This window comes from Astatotilapia calliptera, chromosome 4 (genome assembly GCF_964374335.1).
Source record: "Astatotilapia calliptera chromosome 4, fAstCal68.1, whole genome shotgun sequence".
Taxonomy (NCBI): Eukaryota; Metazoa; Chordata; class Actinopteri; order Cichliformes; family Cichlidae; genus Astatotilapia; species Astatotilapia calliptera.
In genome coordinates this window covers 9,447,778-9,472,786 of record NC_137425.1, presented here as the reverse complement: position 1 = coordinate 9,472,786, position 25,009 = coordinate 9,447,778, and the positions used below count along the sequence as shown (strand labels likewise).

Here is a 25,009-nt window from a genome sequence, read left to right as displayed (position 1 = left end):
TGCGCTGTGTTCGTCATCAAGATATCATTTAATAGTTATAAGAATAGCTGTATTTTCATTGTGAGTTTATATTCCATGACTTATTGTGGAGAGCTGCTACTTCAGGTCTTTTCCCCCCGAGACAGGCGCCATTATGCTGCTGAGATAAAACATGCAATCGGTACAAATGTATTGTCGACATTTGGCCACAAGAGGGCGCTGTTCTCTACTCCGTGAAAACAAGATCGGTTTGTAATCTTTGGCAGGCAGAGGTCTCTGCTCTCCTATGACTAGTGTTAGCAACAGAGAGCTACACAGAAGGTAGGTTTGCTGTTGTTGTTACTCTTTGTTACTCTTTGTTTCTGTTGAAAGCTACTAGAAATGGTGATGTTGCTACACTCTGCAAAACTAAAACAGTACACAATGTAGAATTGAACTAATTTAAGCAATGGGGTCAAGCAAAAGTAAAGATGATGTTACCTGAAGGTTTACCCTTCTTATATATAAATAATTATCTTATTGATAAAGTTATTTTTCTTAAAACAAACAAACAAACAAACAAACAAACAAAAAACTGTTATCAAACAATGTATAAAGTGTAAGTGATTGAAATAATGTCTGCAAGCTCAGGAACTCAAAAACATTGTATTTCCCAGCTTGGCCTAACAGTGGTGCTACAGAAAATGTATGATCAGAACAAATCTAAATCGAATCCAATTTTGTGCAGTCCTATTGTTTTAGTCAGTATGGAATTGACAGAGATGGACATGAATGAGAAGTAGCTACAAAAACCAGTGAGCTGCTTGCAATTCGTTGCTAAGGAATACAAGGAATACAATATGCATGAAATCAGACTGCAGCTTTCCACAGTATTTCTTTGCAAAACATCAAAGATGAATGCTTGGCCGAGCTGCTTTTTATATTTTATTTTATCAGATATGCTAGAGGCTGTTTGAAAAATGAATAAGACTCATTTCCAGTGGGAGTGTGTTAGCAGTGGAAACTGCAGATGTAGAGTACTCACCTTGACCTGCTTATAGCACATACAGCACTACAGACTGAAAATTGGCTTTCTGTGGAATAAAAACACACAGGTAAATTGAATTCAGAGTGCCTTGAAACGTGCCAGTTTCTTTCTGTGCTTTAGTAGACCAAAGCAGCAAACTTTCATCTAAAATAAATAGCAAAGTACTTAAAAACAAGAGTGTTACATTTATTAATATACTAATATATTTTTTCAGACTGTGAGATTTTTTTAAGTTTCTCAAGTATTTAACAAAGGTGACTGTTGAACTACAGTTCCCATCTAGGGAATTATGTGATTTGATTTGGATTGCATGCTCTTAAGATGAACTTTTATTGAGCAGACTGTAACTGTCTTACGGGCAGGTTTCTACAATAAAACCAGATAAGTATCCAGCATTGAATCAAAAGGATTTCAAACTGCTCAAAGGGCCTGTGGTTTATTTTATAGCTCATAGATGATTTTTTCCCTGGTCTTCTTTTTCAAATCATAAACCCCTGCAACATTACAACCTGAGAAATAGAATATTTTCCAGTGTAAGATTACAGTGTGCATTCTTCTTTATGAAGGAAACACCAAGCATCTTACTCCCTGAGAGAATAAGTAGTATCACTGTAGCAGTCTGTTTAATTATTTATTGGTCTGTTGCTGTGAGAAATCCTATTTTGCTATGCTGCCTGTGAATGAATACTCTTTTGCCCTGAAACTATGAGAATATTTATTTATTTATTTTTTGTGGTAAACAGACAAGATTTTTTTTCCCTCTAGACTGAAGCACATTTGCTTTGTCTGAGTTCTGGTAACTGACAGTAAGTGGACAATAAATAAATATAAAAATAAATAGTCTGCACTAACCTTCTGGTTGTTTTTCTATTTTACATCTTTAAGCATTTTTATGGCAGTCACGCTAGACTGGTTTTGATAAAAAGTTGTTGATTTCATAAAAAAATAATTCCCTGTATATTCTTTCATATTGCAGAGATCACAAGTGCTAACCATTTATGCACTATGTTTAAAGTTTGCACTTGTACTTTAGCAGAAAGTATGGAATAAAAGAAAGCCAACAAATTGACAAATTCGACCGAACCAGAAAGTTATCATTCTTGTTTTGATTTGATCGATATAGTTATTAACCTTTTTTTTTTGTTGTGGCAGAAAAGCTAATCAATTGCCTTTGGTGCCTTTAAAATTAGTTTTATAGAATTAGTTTGAAGTCAATGTAAAAGTGCCTCTAGATGGTGATGGCTATTATTGCAAAAAGACTCCTGATCCTGTAGAATTTTATCAGAAAATATTTTTTTCTGTTTGGCCCGTTAAACACTTCCCTGCTGTGTTTATGCACTCAGTAACTTATTTTGTGTCACACTAAATAAAAACCTAAATCTATTTTGGAAATTTTGGTCATGCCGTGGCATTTTCTCCCCACTCTCTGGCTAAGGACTTGTTACTAACAAGCTATGGCCAATGAGCCAATGAGCAAGTGATGTTTCAGACACGCCTGTTCTTATCACATCTGTTTTCCTGGAAAGGCTGATCTCAAGGCTTCAAAATGGGACTTCACAAACCAATGGGTGACATCTCTGTAGCTATTTCTATCTTTTATAGTTCCTTAAAAAGGGCTACGTCAACACGAGTTATTTTAAAGAAAGGATTTTCTGTTTTCATTTCATCCATGAAAAATGCAAAGGAAGTGCTGTCAAGAACATCGTAGCACATCAGGTGGTCAACTGTAGAAAAGTGCTGTCGAGAATACTGTGCACAGTCTGAAGTTAAAAATTAGATAAAAGCATGCACAGTCAAAGCTGATGTTGACTCTTATTTTCCTTGTCCATGCATAAAACGCTTAGAGATGTTTTCCTTAATAACCATGTACATGCAGAGCATGCACATTAGCACCACCATCACGATAACAGACCTTCATTAATCCCTGAGGGCTTCTACTAAATGCTGTCAATACATTGCTCCTTTGACTTATCAGTAATTGCAACCATCTTTGGCTGCGTGTTGATACTTTGTAGCTGCTTCCCATCACTGGGGGTCACTGTCACAAGCAAAATGCCATGGAGAAGAGCAAAGTTATACAAAAAGCTGATGTGAAATGAAGTGTTAAAAAGAAGGAAAAGCATCCACTGTAGCAACCAACTGTGCTTTTTGCTTTTTTGTGTTTCCACTGTTTGTGGTGAACTCTTCTATTCCTCCCATTTCTGTTATGGCCCAATTTTCAGTCAGTCAGCGCACGTTCATTGACTGAGCTTCATACTGTTAGTTCCTTGGAGAGCTGGATGCAAGCGTGTTTGCGTAAGTTGCGTAAGTCCCTCTGCATAGGCAAATACTTATGGAAATGAAGATACATGCAGAACCATAAAATAAACTTTAGAAGTGCAGAAGTATGTTAGATTACCTCAATAAAGATAATTGTTTCCTCCGTTTTTTGTAGAAAATCACATAAAAAGAGCACTAACCTCTGTTAAAGCAATACACAGTAAAGTTACTTGGACAGCTAAGCGGTTGGAATTTTGTTGAGAAAAAGAACAAAGTAACAAAGTGATAGTAATTTTGACAGATTTGCACAAATATGTTTTTTGTTTTTTTTAAATAGAGCAACCTAAATGTAAGTTTTAAGCGTAGATAGTGTAAATTAAATGTGATGAAGTGGCAGCCAACGCTGCAGGTCTCTGCTGGTGTAGTTTGAAGGGAAAATTGGTCATTGTGCGAAGGGTATGCCGAATTTGACCCTGGTCGCAAACAGACATGCAAGTGTGAAATCCACTTGAAAGGTAAGCAACTGATTAAGCTGCATGACAAAGGGAATATCATCTCTCTTTCTCTCTCCAAATATTCTGTTCACCCACATCTCTTCTCTTTTCTTTGCATTCATTTGCTTATTAACGGGGCTGTTTCCACCGCCTTACACAGCACATACGTGTAAGTTTAAATAACAAATCCTCTCATGGCTGAAAAGCCTGCAAGACGTCTAAGAAACAATTCAATTTGACTGAATACTTATATTTCTCCCTCTCTCTCACTCTTTTCCTTACTCTCTCTCTCTCTGTCTCTCTCTTTTTAAAATTTGTACAAGCAATTAGGTGCACGTCCTCATGCCTGTTGGGTCTGTTACCATAGCTACAATACCATTGTGCATGCAATCATCTGGTCCTTGTTTCCTCCAATAGGGTCGCACGGCTAAAGCTGTAATATAAAGTAAAGATGCTCATCTTTCAGCAACACACTAGTAAGAATCATTATGAGCAGAAAGTATTGTAGAGTGGCAGACAGGGGACTGCGCCCAGTCATGGCGGACAACAGAAATAAGATCCGACGAGCCAAACAGCAGGAGAGAAAGGTGAGAGCATCTACCATTTTGAAATTCAACTCCTTTCATTGTTCATTCAAAGAGTTTGGTGCAACAACAGTGACAGTAAACAATATACGGCTTTGCATTCAAGCTTTGAAAGCCAAAAAGGAGCAAAAAAGAAATGTCACTTTAAATGAAATGCATTAGCTGGACGAAAGCTGGCAGATACAGTCTTTAGACTTATAATTGTGTCCGAAGGTTCTTAAGTCAAACTGAGCTTCAGTTGGTGAGATCAAAGAATTTCAGCTGAGCTTTGCTTTAAAGGAACGATGTTCTTTGTACATTTCATATGACGGAATAGCTGAAAATAAGGGGAAGAGACCCAAAACATTAAAACAGATTTGAGGCTTAAACGATCTGAATCCTGAATAAAAATACATGAATTTAATTGTAGTTACACAGATGTGGCCTAAATCAAAGAGAACCCCAAAACACATCAATCAGAACATCCAAAGAAAAGATGCATTCAGGACCAATCATGGAGGAGCTTTGAGGCCAGGCTTGTTGAAATCAAAGGCCTGAGAGCAGAAATATGTTACGCGAGCTATCCATATAAGTCAGAGAAAAATAAATGCGGTCAGTTCAACTGCAGCTTGGAAAAGGACAACAGCCAATGCAGCATGTTCAAGCTGCTCCCCTACTGGGCGGCCCATGAGCCTGTCGATATGGTGGTTTGATGTTGGATGGAAAATAAGAACCCCCCCACAACAAACAGAGGGCTGGAACAGAGAGACTGGAACAGAGAAAGAGAGGGTAGAAAGGGAAGAACCATCGACAGATGGACTCTGTTGTGATTAAAGATGGCGGCTGTCTTTACTGCAGACTATGAAGGACTATACTCGATGCCTAGAAAAGCGGTGGGAGTAGTCTGCGATTCAGCACAACAAAACCAAGAAGCACACAGTAAGGTAAACCAGCAGGTCTAATGTTTGCTTTGGAATCTGTGAGGATGAAAATTGGTGTTACGTTCCTTTGTCTTGTGTATCGTTCCCTTACGTCTGTTACCGTCTTTCATGTCTGTGCTGTACTGTTTTGTTGTGTCAGCCCTCTCATCAAAAGCAAAGCACATCATCTGATTTGACCAGTGAGTGTGTATCGGATGACCAGACAAGTGAAGACCACGATAGATTGAACACTTAAATTAATTTGGATTTCTTCCAGCCGGCTGATGTCTGGCAATGTATTTTCGCCATTTGGTACATGGTTCTGCATGTATGTCTTTGGTATTATATCACCATGGGAAATGTAGGCCTTTTAATAAGCTTTATTTTCCCTTTTTCTGGGAATATGGTGCTCTGCAAGCTATAATATCCTGCAAAATAAACTCAAGTCTGCAAATTGCTCAATCCTCTGTGGCTAATCCATTCCAAGACTTGTTAGTCATGATCTATTCAGCCTGGACAAAGGATATCAGCAGGACATCAGAATACATTTTCTGACAGTCTTTTGATATTACTCTTTGGATCATTTCCAGAACTTAAAACAAATACAGAAAAGCTTTAATATTCGTTCGTCATATCAACGGTTTTGAATGTTTTTAGTCCATAAGCCCCGCGATTGCTTTACATTATAGTTTTGAGAGCTTTGAAAGATGCATTGTCCTCTTCGTTGTTTCTTTTATACTTCTTAACTTTTGGCAAACTCTTTGAAGACAGCCAGCTTGAAAAATCTTTATTGTGTGCACTGAAAATGGGAGCTTCCATTTAAATATCTTAATGTGGCTTTGTTCATCAGAGAGTCTTCAGCAGAGATAAGCCTGTTTCAGCCAAAGCCTACAAAAGAGCCTAAATCCACACTGACAGGTGGAACAAAAGAATGCATAAAGAGCTGAACTGGGAGACATGAAGTTGTCCTCTGGTAATGCTTAACTGCAGCAGTAATTTGAGAATATTTTAAAATATGAGAACAGTTTTTAAAAGGTAGCTTTGTAGGGTTGTGAAAAAAAAAATCCCCCCTGCAAAGTACAGAATAGTGAATGTGCATTTTTAGAATTTAGTATGAAGGATGGGTGCATGCATAAAGGAATTAAGAATAAAATGTAAAATCTTCTCCTTAAAGGTTTTATACAAGTGTGTTTCCATAACAATTCTGACACAAAGTGCTTATTTTACAATAGGTTTGCTGATTTTAGTGAAAACTTGTTCACACTTCAGAGTTAGGCACAGAGAAGCCTCTTCTATTGTTCCTCTGTGCACTAAGCAGCTTGGCCGAGCCAGTTGCTTGAGGGTTATTTATTTGTAGTTAAAAAGAAAGGGAAGAACATTTTTTTTGTACAAATTTCACACCCAGCTGTTTCAAACTATCAAAGAGGTCCAGTTTGAAAAGCCTTCTGGTTACAGGACTTCTTGAGCTTATGTTTTTAAACCTTTTCACTGTTGCAGTTATTTACAGTTTGTGGTGTTATGTTTTGGACAGCATGCCAAAAGAGGTCAAAGTGTGAATTTGTCTTTTATGATAAAGCACACTTATTTTTAGGGACAGTTCTATGCAGAAAGGCACATTTTATTTCTTGTTAATTGCTGAAGTTAAAAGCAGATAACTGACTTCTGGGAACCATCAAATCTGTTAATTTTGGGGACTTTAACCTCCTCTTATTTACTTTAACTGTAATATGAGAAATCCCTCTCTGATTACTCACAGACACCTCCTGTACAATCAGGAGTTGTGCAACCAAAACTGGCACACAGATACCTCTTGGGCATCTGAAGGTTCTTATCTATATCAGATGTAATGTTGTCATCATATCATCTTAGCCTGTTACAAAGTTGCAAGACAATGTGACAACATCATTACATGTGGTATAGATAAGAACCTTTAGATGCTCAAGAGGTATCTGTGTGCCAATTGTGGTTGCACAACTCCTGATTGTACAAGAGGAGTTTGTACAAACGGGGAGATTTATTTACGGTAAGATTGTTATTCATCTTTGAACTAAAGGTGGCAGCAGGGCTAAGGTTAGAGAGGATGCTATATTGTGCATGGTTTGCCTGCTTCTTGATTCTTTGACCTACTCCTGTACTTTCCTCAGTGTCAACTTGTGTCAGTGGTTTTTGTAGTGCAACAGATCCTACTTGGGTGGTGACTAAGAAAACATCTCAAATTATCTCAGGAGGGACTGAATGACTCTTCTCTCCAATCATTAAACTGTAAAAAGTTGAGCTTTTTAATTCAATTCAGTTTTGTTTATAGGGCACCAAATCACAACGCCTCAAGGCACTTTATAATCTAAAGTAAAGACCCTACAATTTTATAGTTTTTTACAATTTTAAACTATCGGTGTAATGGACTGGGTCATTGTGTTGGGCATGAGGCCACCCTACCCTAGTGTTAGGAGCTTTAGCTTTGTTTTTTCAAGAATATTTCGAATGTAGATCAGTAATGGTTTTGGTTTCAGATATATTGCAGCAGAAACATCTTCAAATGAAAATGTAACTGTTCCATAATGTTGAACTCCTGCATTTTTTCAGTTATGTAGGAACTAGTCTTAACCAATATTTCTTTCTTTTCAGAAGCAAATGGATGGCAATGGCAAACCATTATGGCGACATTCTGCTTCAGCCAGGACTTTCCATTTCACGGGGGTGAGAAGGGCTTTACCTTTGCAGAAGAAATGTGTGCTGAGTAACAATACAATGGAATCTTCAATAAAAGGATGCACTACTGGAGGATGCGTGAGGAAGTCAATCAAACTCAAGGTAATGCAGGTGGATTTGCTTGCAGATCTGCCTTTTCTCCATCTGTGTGTTCACCAAATATAAACATGTAGACCCAGAAGCTGTTGACCCTTGGAGGAGAAAATTTCCAGTTAACACTACAAAGGAGTATACTACAAAAGAAGTTTGACATAGCAACACTTCCTTTGCGCTAGCTGGCTTGACTAAACCTGAAACTCTCAGTCAGTGATAAGGGGTATCTTTCAACTTTCTCCGTTAAACTTGGTTTTCTGGTTCAGGCTTTGTGTGTCCTGACATAAAAGGAGGCGTTTCACTCGCCATATGACTTTTCTTTTTCACAAAATGATTCCAATCGTAGACATTATCAGGTCATGATGATTCAAAAACAATCCGACAAAAAGTACAACACTACTGGAAATAAGCAAAGAGAGTAATGCTGCAACAAGAGCGTTAAAATAAAGATTTTGACTGGAGTTCATGTATTTATTTTAAAGCTGATTGCACTCTTGGTGCTGCTGGTTGTTTTTAATTGGATTTTTAATTGGAGCTTGGAAACTTTAGATTAGATACAAGTAACATCACATGTTACTATTCCAAGTAGCCCACTAAAGGGGATATTAAAATAGCTTTAGTAATGTACGCCTTAGCAAGTTGCTCATGTAAAACTCTGACTTTAAACTCATCATCGCTAACCCATTGATCTTGCTTCATAGTATACTCTCAAGTCTCCAAAAACAGGTACAAAACGCAAGAACCCATAACAAGGCAATGTGATAACAATAAAAAAAAAACTAATAAAATATACAATAAATAAATAAAATGGTATGCAAACCCTAGGATAAAATGATTAATTTGTCAGTTAAAATAAGCACATAAATATGTTCTTATGTGGGACGATTCCAGAGTCTGGTGGCAGAGAATGGTTGCCTTTAGATTATAGACAAGACGAAGAGAAATTGTTGGGATGACCTTAAGGAGCAAAATATGGAATTAAAAAACCTGTAATATTTTTGTGCAGCTGATTCATGAAGGGCTTTAACAATTAAAATGTTTAAAATCAGTTCCTTATTTCACAGCTGGCCAGTGAGTAAAAACAACAGTGATGCGTTGTCTTATAATACTATAAGACTATAATACTATAGCCTGGCCAATGCAAGATTTTTAAGGCCAATACTGATATATGGTCATTTACAAATATAATCAGCCATTTTTTTCCCTTTCAAACATAAACAGATTTGCCTATCATTTGATAGGAGTAGTTATTCACGAGTCCTTATTAAGATAACATCACAATGCTTGATTATTGTCACAGCAAGCCATGGATTACTTGTGTACACTCTGTTTACGCTCTGCCCGACTCTGCTCGGACAAACTGGTTGTTATGATTGGGATATTCCAAACAAGTGTTGCCAACTGGGAAGTTACACAGTGCCCCCTGGCTGACAGACTATGCAACATCTCCCATCTTATATTCATCGGCCATTACAAATTCTGATATCGATATGTCACGAATATGTGCAGGGATTTACAGTTAACCAGCTGAGGAGTGACAAAGGTTTGGATAACTATTTGTATTAGCACTTGTAGTTCGTAAGAAGCTGTTCTTCACAACATTACCTGTTTGATTGTTAAAAGCTAAGAATGAATCCATAAAAACATCAAGATTTAAACTACAGATCTACATATGTGACTAGAGGACCAAATTATTTTTGTTTCACTCAAAGAAAGTACCAGTTAAAAAATTGACAGTGCTGGAATTATTCTGATTTGCTTTTGGAAGAAACAACAATAACACAGAGTAACTGATGCTATAAAGAGAGAACTGTCAGGGTACTTAAAATGCTTAAACTGCTTCTGCACAAAATCAATTTTGCCTCGAGGAGGCTGCAGTGCATTGGGCCTTTTTCATGTTTTATGTTGCCCGCATAAATATTGTAAGAACTACAGTTCACACTTGAAAGGTTTCCAGGTTTGAGCCGGTGTTTGGAGTGATACGTTGAGACAAAGTGTGAAATGTTTGTGTTCTTGTTGTATACACCTGTATCCTGTTATCCTACTCTAGTTTTTTTTTTATGATTTCATGTAATTACTTACTAATCAAAAACAATATGTTATTATAGTGTCCCACTAGCTTTACATCTTAGGCTCAGTAAAACAGTGTGACAGCTGAGGAATTCAAATGACACAATCAGTCAGCAGCTGCACATTGGCTATTGCAAACTGCTTATTATATTTGTTAATTCATGCATTTCAGTTTTCTTCATAAAGACACTCGAACAAGATCTCTTTATCCCAGTTGCTTTAAAAATACTTGCAAAAATTGCATTTACACAGAAAATGTACCATATTTTTTTGTGTCATGAATAATGAGGCCAGCCAGATTCATTGTTTTCACACTATTAGTATGTTAAAGTTTAGCTGATGGCCTCATCATTATGTGTTATGTACCGGTACGTTTGATGTCTGCTTTATCAGATGTTCTAGCGAAACTTCCTGGTGGTAAAAGTTTATGATAAAGGCCGCCTGAATGCAGCACATAACAGGAAGAGTAAACCTTTGCTGATTTTAACTGATCAAAGCGGCTCTTGTAGAATAATCAGTAAAGTCATCTGATGCAGTCTGTGGTTGGAATGAAACCTGTAGACTCTCTGACTCCGAAACAAGTGGTTGCCCAACCTGCTCTGAAGTGTAGTCTACTCTTGCTGATAAGTGCTACTCATTCCCTGAAGAAGTTCTTTAGTGTCTTTTGTGGATACATTCTGAGTCTGTGTCATGGTTTCTGCCTGGCAAGACACACTCTGACAAAATAAGGCTCCTCAAACCCATTAAGGTAAACATTTGAGCATTTTTGAATCTTTATATATACCAGGGATTAAAAATCAGGGCAACGCTGACATCACAGGTTATCATACTGGCTGTAGATCTGATGTGAACAACAAAAAAACGGCTTTTCAGCTTAATGTGCACAGTGATGCTGATGTGTGTAGCAGTTAATCAGTCGTATTGCACTGCGGTTTTATTTTAGGTTGACTTTTTAAATGTGTTGTTATGTCGTATTTCTGTGCATTATGCATGAATTTTCATGTATTTCACCACTTGAAAGAGAGAGAGAGGGGAGGAGGAGGCGGGTGGAGAGGAAAAATCGGTGTACCACATGTACCGAAGCTTAACACCGGCAGTTTGTGAAGTGAACAGGCGAGGCGCTGTGCATCATCTCCTGTAGCCTCAGCTCCATACAGACAGTGAGAGACAGCCATGGAGAGGCGGAGAGCGGGCTGCTTTCTTTGTTATTTTTAAACTCTTGCAATTCGCAACAATGACACTGTCGGCTGGGACTCGTGTCGGTCCGATAGCCCGATGCACTCGCAAGCAGAAAGATTTTCACCGGTTAAGTATATGTCACTTTTTTTAATGGCTCCCCCCTTGCTCAGAGATTGGGATTGCGGTAATCGGGGGGGAAATATACCATCGCTTTGCTTTGCTGATTGTAAATGTGTTCGGAAATGGTTGCTGGGATTCCCTCTGTGTCCTCTGACGGTAGGGGAAATGTTTACGGGTGCTTATGCTGTGTGTTTAGTTTAGCAGCTGTTAGCGGGTACACCACAGATATTATTAGTGTGACAAAGTTGTGCACTTGTCGGTCGGCTGCTGATAGGCCTGGCTCGCTCTCTCCCTCTATGTGTGTGTGTGTGTGTGTGTGTGTGGAGTTTGTTTCTGGCTCCCCTCCCCCACTCGCTGTCGTTCTGCTCATTCTGGAGAGGCCAAGACATGGATGTGATGAGAGGCTCACTTCAAAGGAACAACCCAACTGACACGGTTTCAGAAAAAAGGGTCATTTTTCCCCCTGTTTTAACTCGACTCTGACCGGCGGAAATTGTATGGAATCCCTTCTAAATATACCTCCGCCGGAGCCGCACACCTGAGAGCACAGAAGGTTCATTTATATATTAATACGCGGATGCATCGTCTTTACAGGTAGCAGCAGTTTGCCCGGGTGATTTATTCCTACCAGCATCGTTAATAGGCCTGAAACGCTCGTTTTCTTGGAGGGGAGGGCTAATTTTCATTCCAGCACATCTGGCCTGATGCACAGTGCACGTGCTGCTCACACTCCAGGGCTCTGCAGCGAGCAGAGCCGCTGCTGCCAGTTTTGTCTTCATACAGCCTTTGTTCAATCAGAAAGAAAAGATTTGTATCAGTACTGAACCAGACAAGAGAGTGGGTGTGCCCTAAAGGGAAGGGTGATCTTGCTACAGTAAACCCACCTGTCATTTGTTCTGAAATCATAATTTGGCAACATTTATATTTAATCCTATTAGTCAACAAGTAGGCTGCACTGGGATTTCGATTGGGAAGTGATTTAGGCTGAAGTCAGGGCTATTTGCGTTCAGCTTCTCTACCCGTGATTTGGATCTGCTTGCAGCTGTCAAGAAGTAGTGGATATGTAGTGGAGCTGCTGTGGATATGTGAATTTAAAGGGTCAGCTGTGGCTGCATTAGACCTTAAATTGAATCCTGACACAGTATCTGGGAAGCTTAGCCATAAGCTAAGCAGTCCGGACTGCGTAGAGGTGGAGATCCGGGCTCTACGGTGTCCTTCCTCAGCAAAAAAGCAGCACACTTGGTTATTACACAAAGACTAAGATGTGTCCTTGATCCCTAAAATCATTTGATACACCATCCCAGGTCCTTCCCTAACACCAGGGGGTATCATATAAAACGAGAATATGGCATAAGGATGTAGAATGTGTCATTTGCAGTACTGCTATGTCAGCTAGTGGGAAATAGACTTGGGCTGCTTCATTATCAATTTAATTTTGTAAACCCCAAGTGAATTTTCACCCTTCCAATACTAATTTGAATGAAACTGGAATAGATGTGTGAGCTAATGATATGCATTTGCTACACTGTATTCATACTGCTGTCTAGTAAAAATACGCCTCTAGACTTTCGGCGCATATTAAAGGCCTAATAGCTGTAGATTTCGATTTCTGCTCAGGTTTGCAGATTGAATGTCGAATATCTGATCCTAGCGCATGAATGCTTTTCTTTCACTTTATGCTTTTTTGATTATAAAGTACCGCTGTACTGATTTTTACTGTGGGTGTGTTATTGGACATGACTCAAATGTGAGATCAATGTGCTTTAGGGCTTTAGAGTAGTTTTCAAAAGCTGACACAGAAATAAGTGATATTTATTTACCTGCTTTAAAAAAATCCGGCAAAAGAAAAAGCCCAAAAACCACATTGGTATTCTATTGATTGTGAATTTCTCAGTGTGGAATAAATTGTATTGTAAAAACCTCAGAGCAATGTTACACTGTTAGTGCCCTGTCACTGAGTAGCAAAAGACTGCCTTTCTATGACGTGTTGAAGCTGCATCTCATTATAAATTTTCCTCCTTGCAGGAGTTCTTTTGCAGTGGCATAAGTAGAACTCTGGATCGAATAGTTGTGCAGTGTGGGCTCTACGGGGACGTGGTATATGGATGCTGGGACTATGAGCATAAGCGACAAACGGGGCTACTTAGCAGACCTAGGAGGCAGCTTCACTGAGGATGCTCCCAGACCTCCTGTCCCCGGTGAAGAAGGAGAGCTCATATGCAGTGATGGTCGCCAGCACAGCAACCTCAGCTTCTCCTCGAAGAATGAGAGCCTCAAATGTGAGCCGTCTGTGGCTACACCCAGGCGATCTGACTTGGACCTGGGTTACGAGCCGGAGGGCAGCGCTTCGCCAACACCACCCTACTTAAAGTGGGCGGAATCTCTTCATTCTCTCCTGGATGACCAGGATGGCATCCTGCTGTTTAGGACGTTCCTCAAGCAAGAGGAATGTGCAGATATGTTGGACTTCTGGTTTGCCTGCAGTGGTTTTCGGAAACTTGAAGCCAGTGAGGTTACTGAGGAGAAGAAGGTGAAACTGGCAAAGCTGATATATAAAAAATACATCCTGGACAACAATGGGATTGTCTCTAGACAGATCAAACCAGCTACAAAGTCCTTCATCAGAGACTGTGTGATGAAGCTTCACATTGATCCTGCCATGTTTGATCAGGCTCAGACTGAAATACAGACTATGATGGAGGAAAATACCTATCCATTATTCCTTAAATCTGACCTATATTTGGAATACACACGGACAGGGGGTGAAAGCCCAAAGTTGTACAGTGACCAGAGCTCGGTTTCTGGCAATGGAAAGGGGCTATCGAGCTATTTACCACCTTTAAAGGAGTATGAGGAATGGAGATGCGACCAAGGACCAGAGGAGCTGCCTGAGTGCGACCCCACGCCAAGCAGCCGTCTGACTCAGAAGCTGCTGATGGAGACGGCACAGCAACGAGTTGCCAACAGCACAAGATTCCAGGACAGTCACGAGTACAGGTAAATCCTCTGAGCAATCGAAAAAGCTTCACTTCAGTTTTAGCTGCACAGCATTCCTCTGAAAACTGCTGAATTAGAAAAATAAAAAAGCCCTGAAACTGCACACCAGCACTTGGGCTGATGTGAATGTGAGTGTAGCTCAGGAGATGGCAAAGACTGTGTGTGAAGAGAGTTTTAAGTATTTGCACTTATGGTGGTGAACAAATCTCAGAAGATAATAAGGCTGCATTACCGACTGTTTGGAGGTTGCAGCAGAAATCTCTGTGGTGCTTGTGAGGGCGCTCTAATAATCATGTGTTTTGCTTAGGCACTGGAACAGACTTTGTATTGAAAGGGTCAAACAATGATTTTGTTTAAGGAGGAGTTCTCCTGAAATCATTGACCCTGGAGTTTGTAATCTTTGCCTTCCCTTTCCTCTGTATATGAGGGCTCCATAATAAAATATTGCAAAAATCCTGTTTGACTGTTTAGTCTAGAGCTCCCAAACATTTTTTTACTGTTAGCCAGGGCTGTTAATAGATTCTTAAAGTAGGGATCCTTTTTGAATTTTAATTCACAAAAATATTAAAATCTTCACAACAATATGACATGTTGGAATGCACAATCCTATATGATCTTTTTTCAGTTTACACATCTGCTACAAGCTTTCAGTACATTACATGGTCAATAGTGCAGCTTAAAGTCAAAGAAAATATGCTAATAAAAAGTGGAATGTGTTATGTAGAATTGGGACAAAGTTCATTTTTTGTATTCTGAAGCACATCAGCTGCATACCAATGTCCAGGTCTACAAAGTCTTGGCTTTTTAGCGCCAGTCAAGTGTTGAGTCGAGGTGTACTGTTTTGTGTTTGCCTGTCATGCTCCTGCACATGCTCTTGTTGTTCACAGTATTTATTCCAGTGCTGATATTTCTGATTGCATTGTTAACAGCTGAACAGAACTGGTGGTTTATTAAATTACCTATAGCTATGTGCTGTTATATTTGGTAATGTCTGCATGAGTGAACTGGAAATGCCCCGGAAGACCAAGTCTGATTAATCAAACAAGACAAATCTTCACTGATGCAACACTTGGATTTCTTTCTTGTTCTTTTTTTTTGTATAGGCTGGCCTTAGGTTGTTGGTAATCTTTTCCTTGATTTTTAAATATGCATAATAGTGCAAATAATTAATAGCTTGGAGCTGTATGAAGGGAAAGAAAACTTTGGTTTAAGGTTGGTTATATTACAGAATGTACTGGATATATGTGGGTAGATCTCAGTGATATTTTATGCATGGAACCTTTCCAACATACAGCAGTCGAGAGACTGGCAGAAGGAAGTGATATTTTATTGGCTTTGGTAGGTTCTGAGTATTTAGACCAGGATCTAGATGATTCAAAGGCAAAGGAAATTATAATCCTGTTAAATTAAAAAAAAAAGCAGCTTAGAAACAGAAACTTTGTTACAAGGGCTGATAGGAAGTCAACTTCTAAAACTTAGTGTGAACTAAGGTTACGGCTTCAGCGGAGGGTTAAGGACTCTTGCAGTAAAAATGGCCAACAGAAGCATGTTTGGTGTGCGTCACTGTTGAAATCTCACAAGGAGCACTTGTAGCATTGTTCGGTTATTGCTACAACGTAAATAGCTACATTGTAAGACTTTAACGCAATTGCCTAATTTGCCTAATTTGCTGTTATGTATAATTTTCAATTTGCATCACTGTCAGACTACAAAAATGTTGCCATGTTTGACCTCTGTTCCTGCAGTAGCAGCGGTATGATGGTGGGGAGAGGAATTTACATCAGCTGACGAACATAGAATACCTTACAGATAGAAAGTTCTCTGTTGCAGCAATATTGAACACAGCCCTGTACTATGTATCTGTGACTGAAAAAATCCCGATAATCATTTGGTCAGTTAAATAGCGTGAGCATGACTACTACCCTTTCTTTCCAAATTCGTTCACTGTGGGCACCTAGACTCTTACTAGCTGATATCTGAAGATTGCAGAATGCAAAAGGCTCTGTTGGAGGATATGAATGTTTGAAATCTTATCCAAAATATAGAAAGGAACAAAAAACAAAAAAAGCTTCTGCCGCAGGCATTTCGGGCGTTTGCTGGTGAAAATCTACACGGCAACTGATAAAGAGGTTTTAAGTTGTGATTGAAACACACTTGTGAGCTTATTTCCACATCATTATTTCAGCAATCAAGCATTTGGCCAGAATTACAAAAAAGCATTTCATTTTTAAAGCATCACCCATTGGGTTTTTGTGAAACTAAATTTTACAGCAGTTTTGTCAGATCTCTTCAGAGACAGGCAACAAGAGACATTAAATAGTCTTTCAGAACAGCTTTAAGAAATCAGATGACTTGAAAGAGAATAGCCTTTAAGTGCGTTAATGTTTTGGGAGATTTTTGCAATGTGAACGAGTCAGATTTGTTCTCATTAAAGTTAAAGTTATATTTCAAAGGCACGACTTCACTATATTTGTTATTTTCAATGAAAGTTGTTGTTGCCTCTGAGTAATATTAAAAGCCACCCCACAACAATCACCAGGCTTAAGTAGAGTTGAGTTGCACATGGAATAATAATATTAGTCACAATTTTTATATTGTGTAAGTTAGATAGAGATACTGAGATACTGTATTGCATTTTTCAAGTTAAAATCTTGAACTGCCAGTGCCACCCATGCTTTCTTCCTGGCTGGCAAAGAATGCTGAAATGCACATGTTTCGAGAGCTATGCCTGAATGTATCGAAGAGACGAGTGTTCAGTGTTCGGTGACAGAGATGGTTCGATACGACTAATGGCCCTACGCTCATTATCGCGGGTGTCGTGTGCTGATTTTGACGTAGCTTCGTGTGTTGCATGCCAAAATCTTTGTGGCGCTTCAGCCAGTCAGGTCGTGTACCTCGCCGTTTTTGAAACCGGGTGCCAAAGCTGGGTTGAAGACACGAGTGTACGATCGTGTCGGGTTTTTTACGGCCACTTTAATGATATTCCAGCACAGAAGCTCAAAGACTTACAGATATACAGAGGAAGATTTTGCAACTTTTTGAAAACTTGAGAATTTGTGAATTTGCGAAAACTTTGCAAAAAAACAAAAAGTCAAATCTTTGCTTCTGGTTTTGGCTTATTTTCCTTGTATATCAGTATTTATGTGCCAGTATTATCTGAGTTGCAACACCTATCATTCAGGAGAATACTGCAATTTGAGACAATGTTACAGTGGCGAGAAAAGCGACAATTGGGCCGGGAAAATCTGGCCTTAAAGAAAGCATCTATGTACCCAGTGAATGACTATCATTGAACAGAGGTGGTGGGTTAAGAAACCAGTAAACAGATAACACCTTTTCTTCTTTCAGTTGTATCAAAACTGTTACCACATACTCCACAATTACCAGTTTAAAGGTTTTGATAGAATGCAATTTTTATACTTGTACTAGCCCTTTGCTAACCTGGCGTTCTAATTATTCATAATTATAACATATTTATAAGCTAAATGTTAATGAAGTTGAGTGCAGTGATTTTGTTTTGAACTCTGGCTCTTAACAAGGAAACTCTTAACTCTCAAGGGAGACCTGGCCAAGATAGGCAGCAGCAGGTGTCTCACAGTTACAGAAAAACATTTATAGAAATGTTTTCTAAAAATGTAAAAGGTTTTAAAAGAAGTTTCCCTAAATTTCATTAAATCTATGAGGAAGAATTGCATCTGGATGTGTCTGACATTTGACTGTCCAATACTCTGGTATTGAATTTGAAGAGTATGGCATGATGGTGCAGCAGTCAGCACTGTTGCCTCAGAGCAATAAGATCCCTGATCAGGCCATCTGGAGTTTACATGTTCTCCCAAAGTACTCCAGCTTCCCCCGACTATCCAAAAGCATGCACGTAAGGTGATCCTATAATTGTCCGTAGGTGTGAATGTGAGCGTGAATGGTCATCTCTGTGTTCCTGCTGTGGACTGGTGGTCTGTCCAGGTTGTACCCTGCCTTTTGCCCTATGACAGCTGGAATAGGCCCCAATGCCCTGTGACTCTGATTTGAGCCACAGGGCACACAGGGCATTTGAGTATTTTACATGCTGAAATGCTATCAAAAATGCTGTTGCTAGCCTTTCTTGCTCTCTGTTGCTCTTACTTTACTCTGGTTGAGAGCCTGTTTGTGTAAGCCATGCCAAAGAGATAGAAGTGCGAGTGACAGGATATTACAGCAGCAAAAAAATAAATAAAAAAGATAAAAACCTTTTACACTGTATGAACAAACGGAGTCACTCATAACTCGCAGTTAATGGCTGTTTATGGCCTTTGAAGCCTCTGCTTCCTTGTGCCAGACATTTTTCAGATGTGAATCACTGGCAGTCAGGTGGCGCGAGGGGTCAGGGGATTGATATAAACTAGCATTAGGCTCACTGTCAAACTTGGGAAAACACTGTATAGTATTTTCAAATGACCTAAGTTGTGTATAATTGGTGGGCCTATATGAACTTAAATCCAATCTCACTTATGCCAACAATGGCAAAAAATTAAGCAAATATGAAGAATTAAATCGAAGGACTCTCATGTTCTCCTATCCTCATTCCTGTGGTTGAAGATAGAAATCTTCATCCAGCTACAAGAGCTGCAGGTTCTGTTATAATAGTAGAGCTTTCTGACAGATGGAAAACATTTAAATGAGTATGTTACAGAAAATAAATAGCAGGAACAAATAAACTCCAGAATGTAGTGACATAGAGTTTATCCATCCTGCTTACTTCATCCTTACTTTGAGGCAAACTCAGTTTAAAAAAAAGCAAGATAAAATATCAATCAATCAACAAATATTCATTCATGTATTGATTTGTTTTTATATGCAAATTGTATGTCCTCTGCTCCTTTATTCTTTGCTTCAAAGTTGTGAAGACAGCACACTGCTGCCTATACTGCACAAAAAACAAAACAAAACTGACTTCTCATTAATGCACTCAGTTCAACTGATTCTTGGCCTGAAGGCTGGTGTTTTACAAGATGTAGCATTTCTAATCTTGTTTATGTTGGTATGTTAACTACCTTAGAAATCATCCAAAAAACTTGAGGATGCCTTTCATATCTCGGTCTACTTCTGTTTGTTACCCTTTTGTCACCATGTCCTGTTTTTTGTTTTTTTCTTCTTTCTTTTTTTCCCCTCATTTTTCCAGGCATGCACCATGTCGGGAGACAATCAACCCGTACTACGTCAACACTGGCCATGTTATGGCTCCTGCCACCAGCGCCAATGACAGTGAGCAACAGAGCATGTCCAGTGACGCAGACACCATTTCCCTTACAGACAGCAGTGTGTATGTATTTTGGCTTCATCCAATCATCCAAACATTTCACACACAGTTGTACCAGTTAAAACAGGCTATGCAGGTTACAACTTTTAGGGGAATGACAGTTTTACCTTCACCAATAAAATAGACAGGATCCTATTATATGTGGGAATAGTATATATTTTAGTGCAACTTGGATTTCAGTGTTTTTAAGTCATTGCCAGTTGTGTGCTTTTGAATGAAGATATGCAAAATAAAGACTTTTAGTTGCAGATATGACACTGGGGAATTCAGCCAACGAAGCTTCAAAGCATGCACAACTGCACAAAAATGTTTTTGAAGCTGAATGGATTAGAGGCTGTTATCAGCTAACTGATCCAGGACTTCCAGAACAGGAAAAAAACCCCAGAATGAGTAATATCATATAAAATGACACTCTTCTGCATGTGATATGTGACCATAATGTGCAACGCCGCTTGTGCAGAAGGGACACTATTAGCCTGTGAGCATACCTGTCCTGCTTTACGAATTAATCACTATCTAGGTGTTCATTTTAGGAACAAATTCTGTGAAAAGCTTTCAACTTCAAAGCTGCCTCTGTTGTTTATTCATGAGCATGTTTTATGAAAATGTCTTTGTTTAATTCCAGAGATGGGGTTCCACCCTACAGATACCGCAAGCAGCATCGCCGCGAGATGCATGAAAGTGCCAGAGCAAATGGGCTAGTGCCACTACCTCATATTCCAGTGAGTTATTCATGGGTTATTTCCCTTTTCTCTCCATTTCTGCCTCGACACCTTTAGCTGTCGGTTCCTGGCTTATTTTTTTCTGCTCCGCCATTGGAGATGTGCATATTTAAGCTCTGCTGTGTCGCGGGGTCCTGTGATGGAGTATAAGAATAGCTGATGGTGAAAGAGTAGTCTGTCTAAATGCAGCTTGATGCTTTCCTAAGCTGCGTGCGCTTGAAGCCTAGTAGACATGAACCTTTCCCTGTGACAGCCTGATGCCTCCCTCTGCAGCTCCTGCTCTCTCTTGGTAGGAAACTCGAGCTCTAATTAGGCCTTGGAGTAAAGCGTCAAATTAAAATGCCTCATCCAGCCTCTCATTAAGATGTAAGAATTGACTATATAGAAGAGCCCAAATCTCTACCCCTAACAAATTACTCTTCAGTTTTTTTTTAATAAGAAAAAACAGAGATTATGTTTTAAATATGTTTAAAGAAGAGTCTCTTGTCAAGTTATTTTTGCACTTACTGGATTCAAATCGGGGGCACAGTTTGAATAGGTAAGATTGCAGTGTAATTGCATACACTGACAGGAGAAGAAATTGTACACTTTACAAAAAATCCCAAGACTAAAGTTGCAGTTCCTGTGTAATTAAGTAGAATTTCAGTAGAATTTATTTTATTTGAAATGACAATGTAATTATATTAACATACAAATACTTAAAGGTAGGTACAGTAAAAAAGCAATCAAACAAGGAAATAAATTAAAGTGGTGGAAAAGTGGAAGGAAATCATGCAGTACTTAATATTATTTAAAACCTTATTTAAAAGAACAAAAAACAACATTAACTGTCTTTCTAAGGTGTTGGGCTAATGAATGCTGGCACAACAGCTTTAGTGCTCATTGGTGTTAATTCTCGAGGTCCCAGGAACTCTACTGGACAGTTCTCCCAAAGCCTCCATTTAGAGTTTTTGTGACTGTGGTGTGTTAAATCTGCAGTCGGTTAACAAGGTTTAAATATGCCTATGGTAAAAGCAGTAGCATATGTTTTACATCATTTTGATACTCATCCCAACCCCCACAAGACCTACGCATGACTGTCTTTCAATTCAGCAGACTACTTCCATCATGACAGACATGAAAGACGAACACCCGGAAAAGCAGGGGTCTAGTTGGGCCCAGCTATGCCAGAAAAATGCTCCCACAGCATAACAGCTCTGGTGGATCCCCCTCACTGTAGGGACCAAGCATTCCTGCTTTAAATTGAATTTGTCACATATCTGTAGAATGAGGCCGTTATTAAATCTGGTCTAAATCTCTTTATGTCCTCACAAAGAAAGACACCTTTATCAAATATATGTATTATAATGTAAGTAAGTAAAATAATGTAAGTGATGTATTTCTAAGATAACTGTGTTTATGAGAAAATGTGATTTGATCTTTATGTTAGTTAAATATATGAACTACATTGCCCTGTTGTTTTTACAACGGGGCAATAGCCCTAATCAGTGCTAACAGCTGACCTGATTAGCTATTTTTGTGGGGGGGGCAATAATGCACAATGAACATTCATTCTTTAATTTATTATTCATATCTTTTTTTTGCACTTTAAGGTTTACTGTGTTGTGTTTTTTTTTTTGTGTTTAGTGCCGACATGGGACAGTTTTCCAATTTCGTTGTGTTATTGTACGAGGTATGACTGTGCAATGACAATTAAGAGTTATCTTATCTTACTTTTATGTCAGAGAACCTCCTTAAGCAGCACAAACAATAATTTTGTGCCATTTTATTCCAACAAAACAGTTTTAGCTCATTAAAATTATCATTAATATTTTTAGTTCATGCCTTAAAACTTCAATAAGATTAACGTCTTGTCATTCATACTTATGTTCTTTCTGTCATTGTCTTTTTCCATTAGTCAACCTCTCCTAAGGTTGTGCTGCCCTGATATTCTTCTGTAAAAGTTCTTTGTACAATATGGCAAGACACTTGTCAATGAAATATTATTAACTGAATTGAAGACTAAATGATTCAGATACCAAACTGGTGAGTCCCTACTGCTGGGGAGCAAACCCACATCTTCAGAAATAATTACTGTTAATACTTATTTTAAGGTTTTTCATGGTTCACACCAATCAGTCTTGAGCAAATACTCAGACTTGCAAGGTTAAGAGTATTTTACAGCAGTGAATGAAGCATTAGTGATATTTAGTGGTAAAGTTGTGGCACATTTGCTAATACTTAAATTTATTATCCCTTTGGTGTTTTTAACACTCAACACCATCTAGTTTAATGTCTTCCTGCTTATGTTTAAGCACTTTAATGTGATTGCTGAAAGGATGTTGGAGGCCAAGGTGGGAAAACATCCTGGGACTGCTGAAGTGGCTTTGACAGTAATGCAGCAGTGCTTACATTTTGACATTTCTTTCTCCAGCGCCCAAACCGGATTCCAAAGGATATACACGTGGAGCCAGAAAGGTTTGCTGCAGAGCTGATCAGGAGACTGGAGGGCGTACTGAAAGAGAGGGAGGCTCAGGAGAAACTAGAGGAACGACTGAAGAGAGTACAGTTGGTATGTTCTCTCTGTTTTCTGAAGAAGCGTATACTATTGAAAGAACAATCAGAAGCTGTATTTTGTTAATTCTGCCTAATTTATATGAATAAGAAGCATCCTTTAGCGGTTTCTACAGAGGTTCAGGCTCAATGGAATCACGTGTTCACTGAATGACCTCTAATATAGTCTCAACAGTGCAGAGCTACTGGTTACACATTCAAGTCATGTGAGGAAGTGTTAGGAGCTGAATATTGCTACTACTGTGTAACACAACTGAAGAATTTTAGTGATGAGGGGATAGGGGAAATTAAAGTATGAGTTCCTAAAGTTAAAAATGCTTTGGGGCAAAGGAACAATTCTTTTTTATTTGCTATATCATCAGTAATATGTCAGCTAATAATGAAAAATGCAGTACAGTGACCTAAAGAACTAAACTTAAAACATTTTTTTCATTTGCAAAGCTTGAGTCAGAGATTGTTTGTGATTGCAACATGAAGGGCTGGTTTTAAAGATCACATTTAAAGTCCTCACAGTGCAAATGGTAAAATCAAAGAGCTCTGTTTTCCCAATTTACTAAGTTTGGTTTACTTTAATAAAAGAATACTTGAATAGATTGTGAAAGCTTATTGAAAAGCAGATTGCTGGTTGAAGTGTAACAGTAGATTCTACCGATGCTTATTTCTGAGCCAGACTGTGAGGTGTGTGCTCGGCCGTTGAGCTTTAAGTCTTCAGTAACAAAGGAGACTTAAATCCACCTGGCCTTAATGAAATTAATGAGGCCAACCATTTGAATAGGGAATAAAAAACATTATGAATCACTTGGAGAATTCTGTCCTTGGCCTGTCAGCAATCTGGCTTTGTCTGTGAATCAGATGGAGCACCTGCACATTCCGCCACTTGTAAGCCTGGAACAGTGAGCCGCCTGTTTGATGTCACTTGAATGTTGATGAAATGGTTCCTGAAACCACAAATGAAATCTCCCTCAGTGTACGGTGCCAAGTATTAAGTCTCAAGGCAGGCAATTTATGTGGGTAGCTATGAAAGGAAAGAAGGTGCCATCACGCAGCTGAAGGTTTGGCCTGTGGAAACGGGAGGCGAGGACGCCATTCATCAAGTAATACTTTGGAAATGTGAGCTTGGGTTTTAGCTTGTAAATGAGGATATCAGAAGCAGTAAAATGTGATATAGTTATGGTGTCTGTAGCATAAAATTAGATTTTTAAGGGTGTGCCATCTTGTTAAAAAATCCAAAATCTGATTCCATGACAATGCAACTTTTCAGCTTTCCACAGCTCCGTCATGCATTCTGCACAAAATTTGATTAGGACTTCACATAATGTAATTATTGTACGGAGTAAGCAAATTATCGGCAAAAGATTGTGAGCAGGGCTCTCATTGATTCCTCGAAATATCTGCTCGTCTCTTCTTCATTGTTCTGTGTGGATTTTGTGGGCTCGGCTAGCGCAGATATCCGGATGGAACGCGGAGATGTAAAGAAACATCAATTACTTAAAAACTTGCCAAAAAATACTTGGCCTGCATGGGTCATATTTTGCAATACAGCTGCATCTAAGAAAGCCGTGGGCATGAGAAAGTTAACTGCGTGTATGAACAGGCTGAGTTTCCTTTTCACACAGTTGGAGTAAGAGGATGGCGAGCACAGAGGCAGCGCTCAAAAGATGGTTTGGCATGTTTACAAGTGGAGATCTATTGAAGGTTGATTTAATTATTGACATAGCTGGCATGAAAGGTTTGAGCTTGTGCTGGTTAAAAATGAAAAGTAAAATCTGTCTTTCCATATATACATATTCTCTCCTTTACCTTCTTTCTCTGCCAAAATGTTCCCACCCTTATACAGGAGGCAAAATAAAAGGCGTATGGTGCTCATTTCTCCACCTACAATAAAATGTTTTCTCTTTATCCAAATTTCCCCGGGAAATTATGATGAATATATTATTATCAGGGTAAAACTGAATGCTTAAGGTCTTTACTGTCACCCTGGACAACCTACTGGCATGACTGTTGAGATTACAGGGGGCAGTAGGATTA

At 38.9% G+C, this 25,009-nt stretch overlaps 1 protein-coding gene across 4 annotated transcripts in view; it reads left to right on the top strand.

The window, feature by feature from the left end:
* The first annotated feature begins 5,031 nt into the window (after nucleotides 1-5,031).
* The window catches only part of axin1 (axin 1), a 29,103-nt gene continuing 9,125 nt past the window's right edge, over nucleotides 5,032-25,009 (top strand). For 3 of the 4 annotated variants that reach the window (XM_080300198.1, XM_080300199.1, XM_080300197.1), the window contains exons 1-5: nucleotides 11,210-11,419; nucleotides 13,439-14,410; nucleotides 19,569-19,709; nucleotides 20,332-20,428; nucleotides 22,842-22,979. In XM_080300198.1, the coding sequence (XP_080156324.1) occupies nucleotides 13,515-14,410; nucleotides 19,569-19,709; nucleotides 20,332-20,428; nucleotides 22,842-22,979 (1,272 nt within the window). In that variant the 5' untranslated portion in view covers nucleotides 11,210-11,419; nucleotides 13,439-13,514. Of the gene's footprint in view, nucleotides 5,267-7,867; nucleotides 8,054-11,209; nucleotides 11,420-13,438; nucleotides 14,411-19,568; nucleotides 19,710-20,331; nucleotides 20,429-22,841; nucleotides 22,980-25,009 lie in introns of those variants that run through there. The other variant, XM_026164481.2, reaches the window with a different exon arrangement.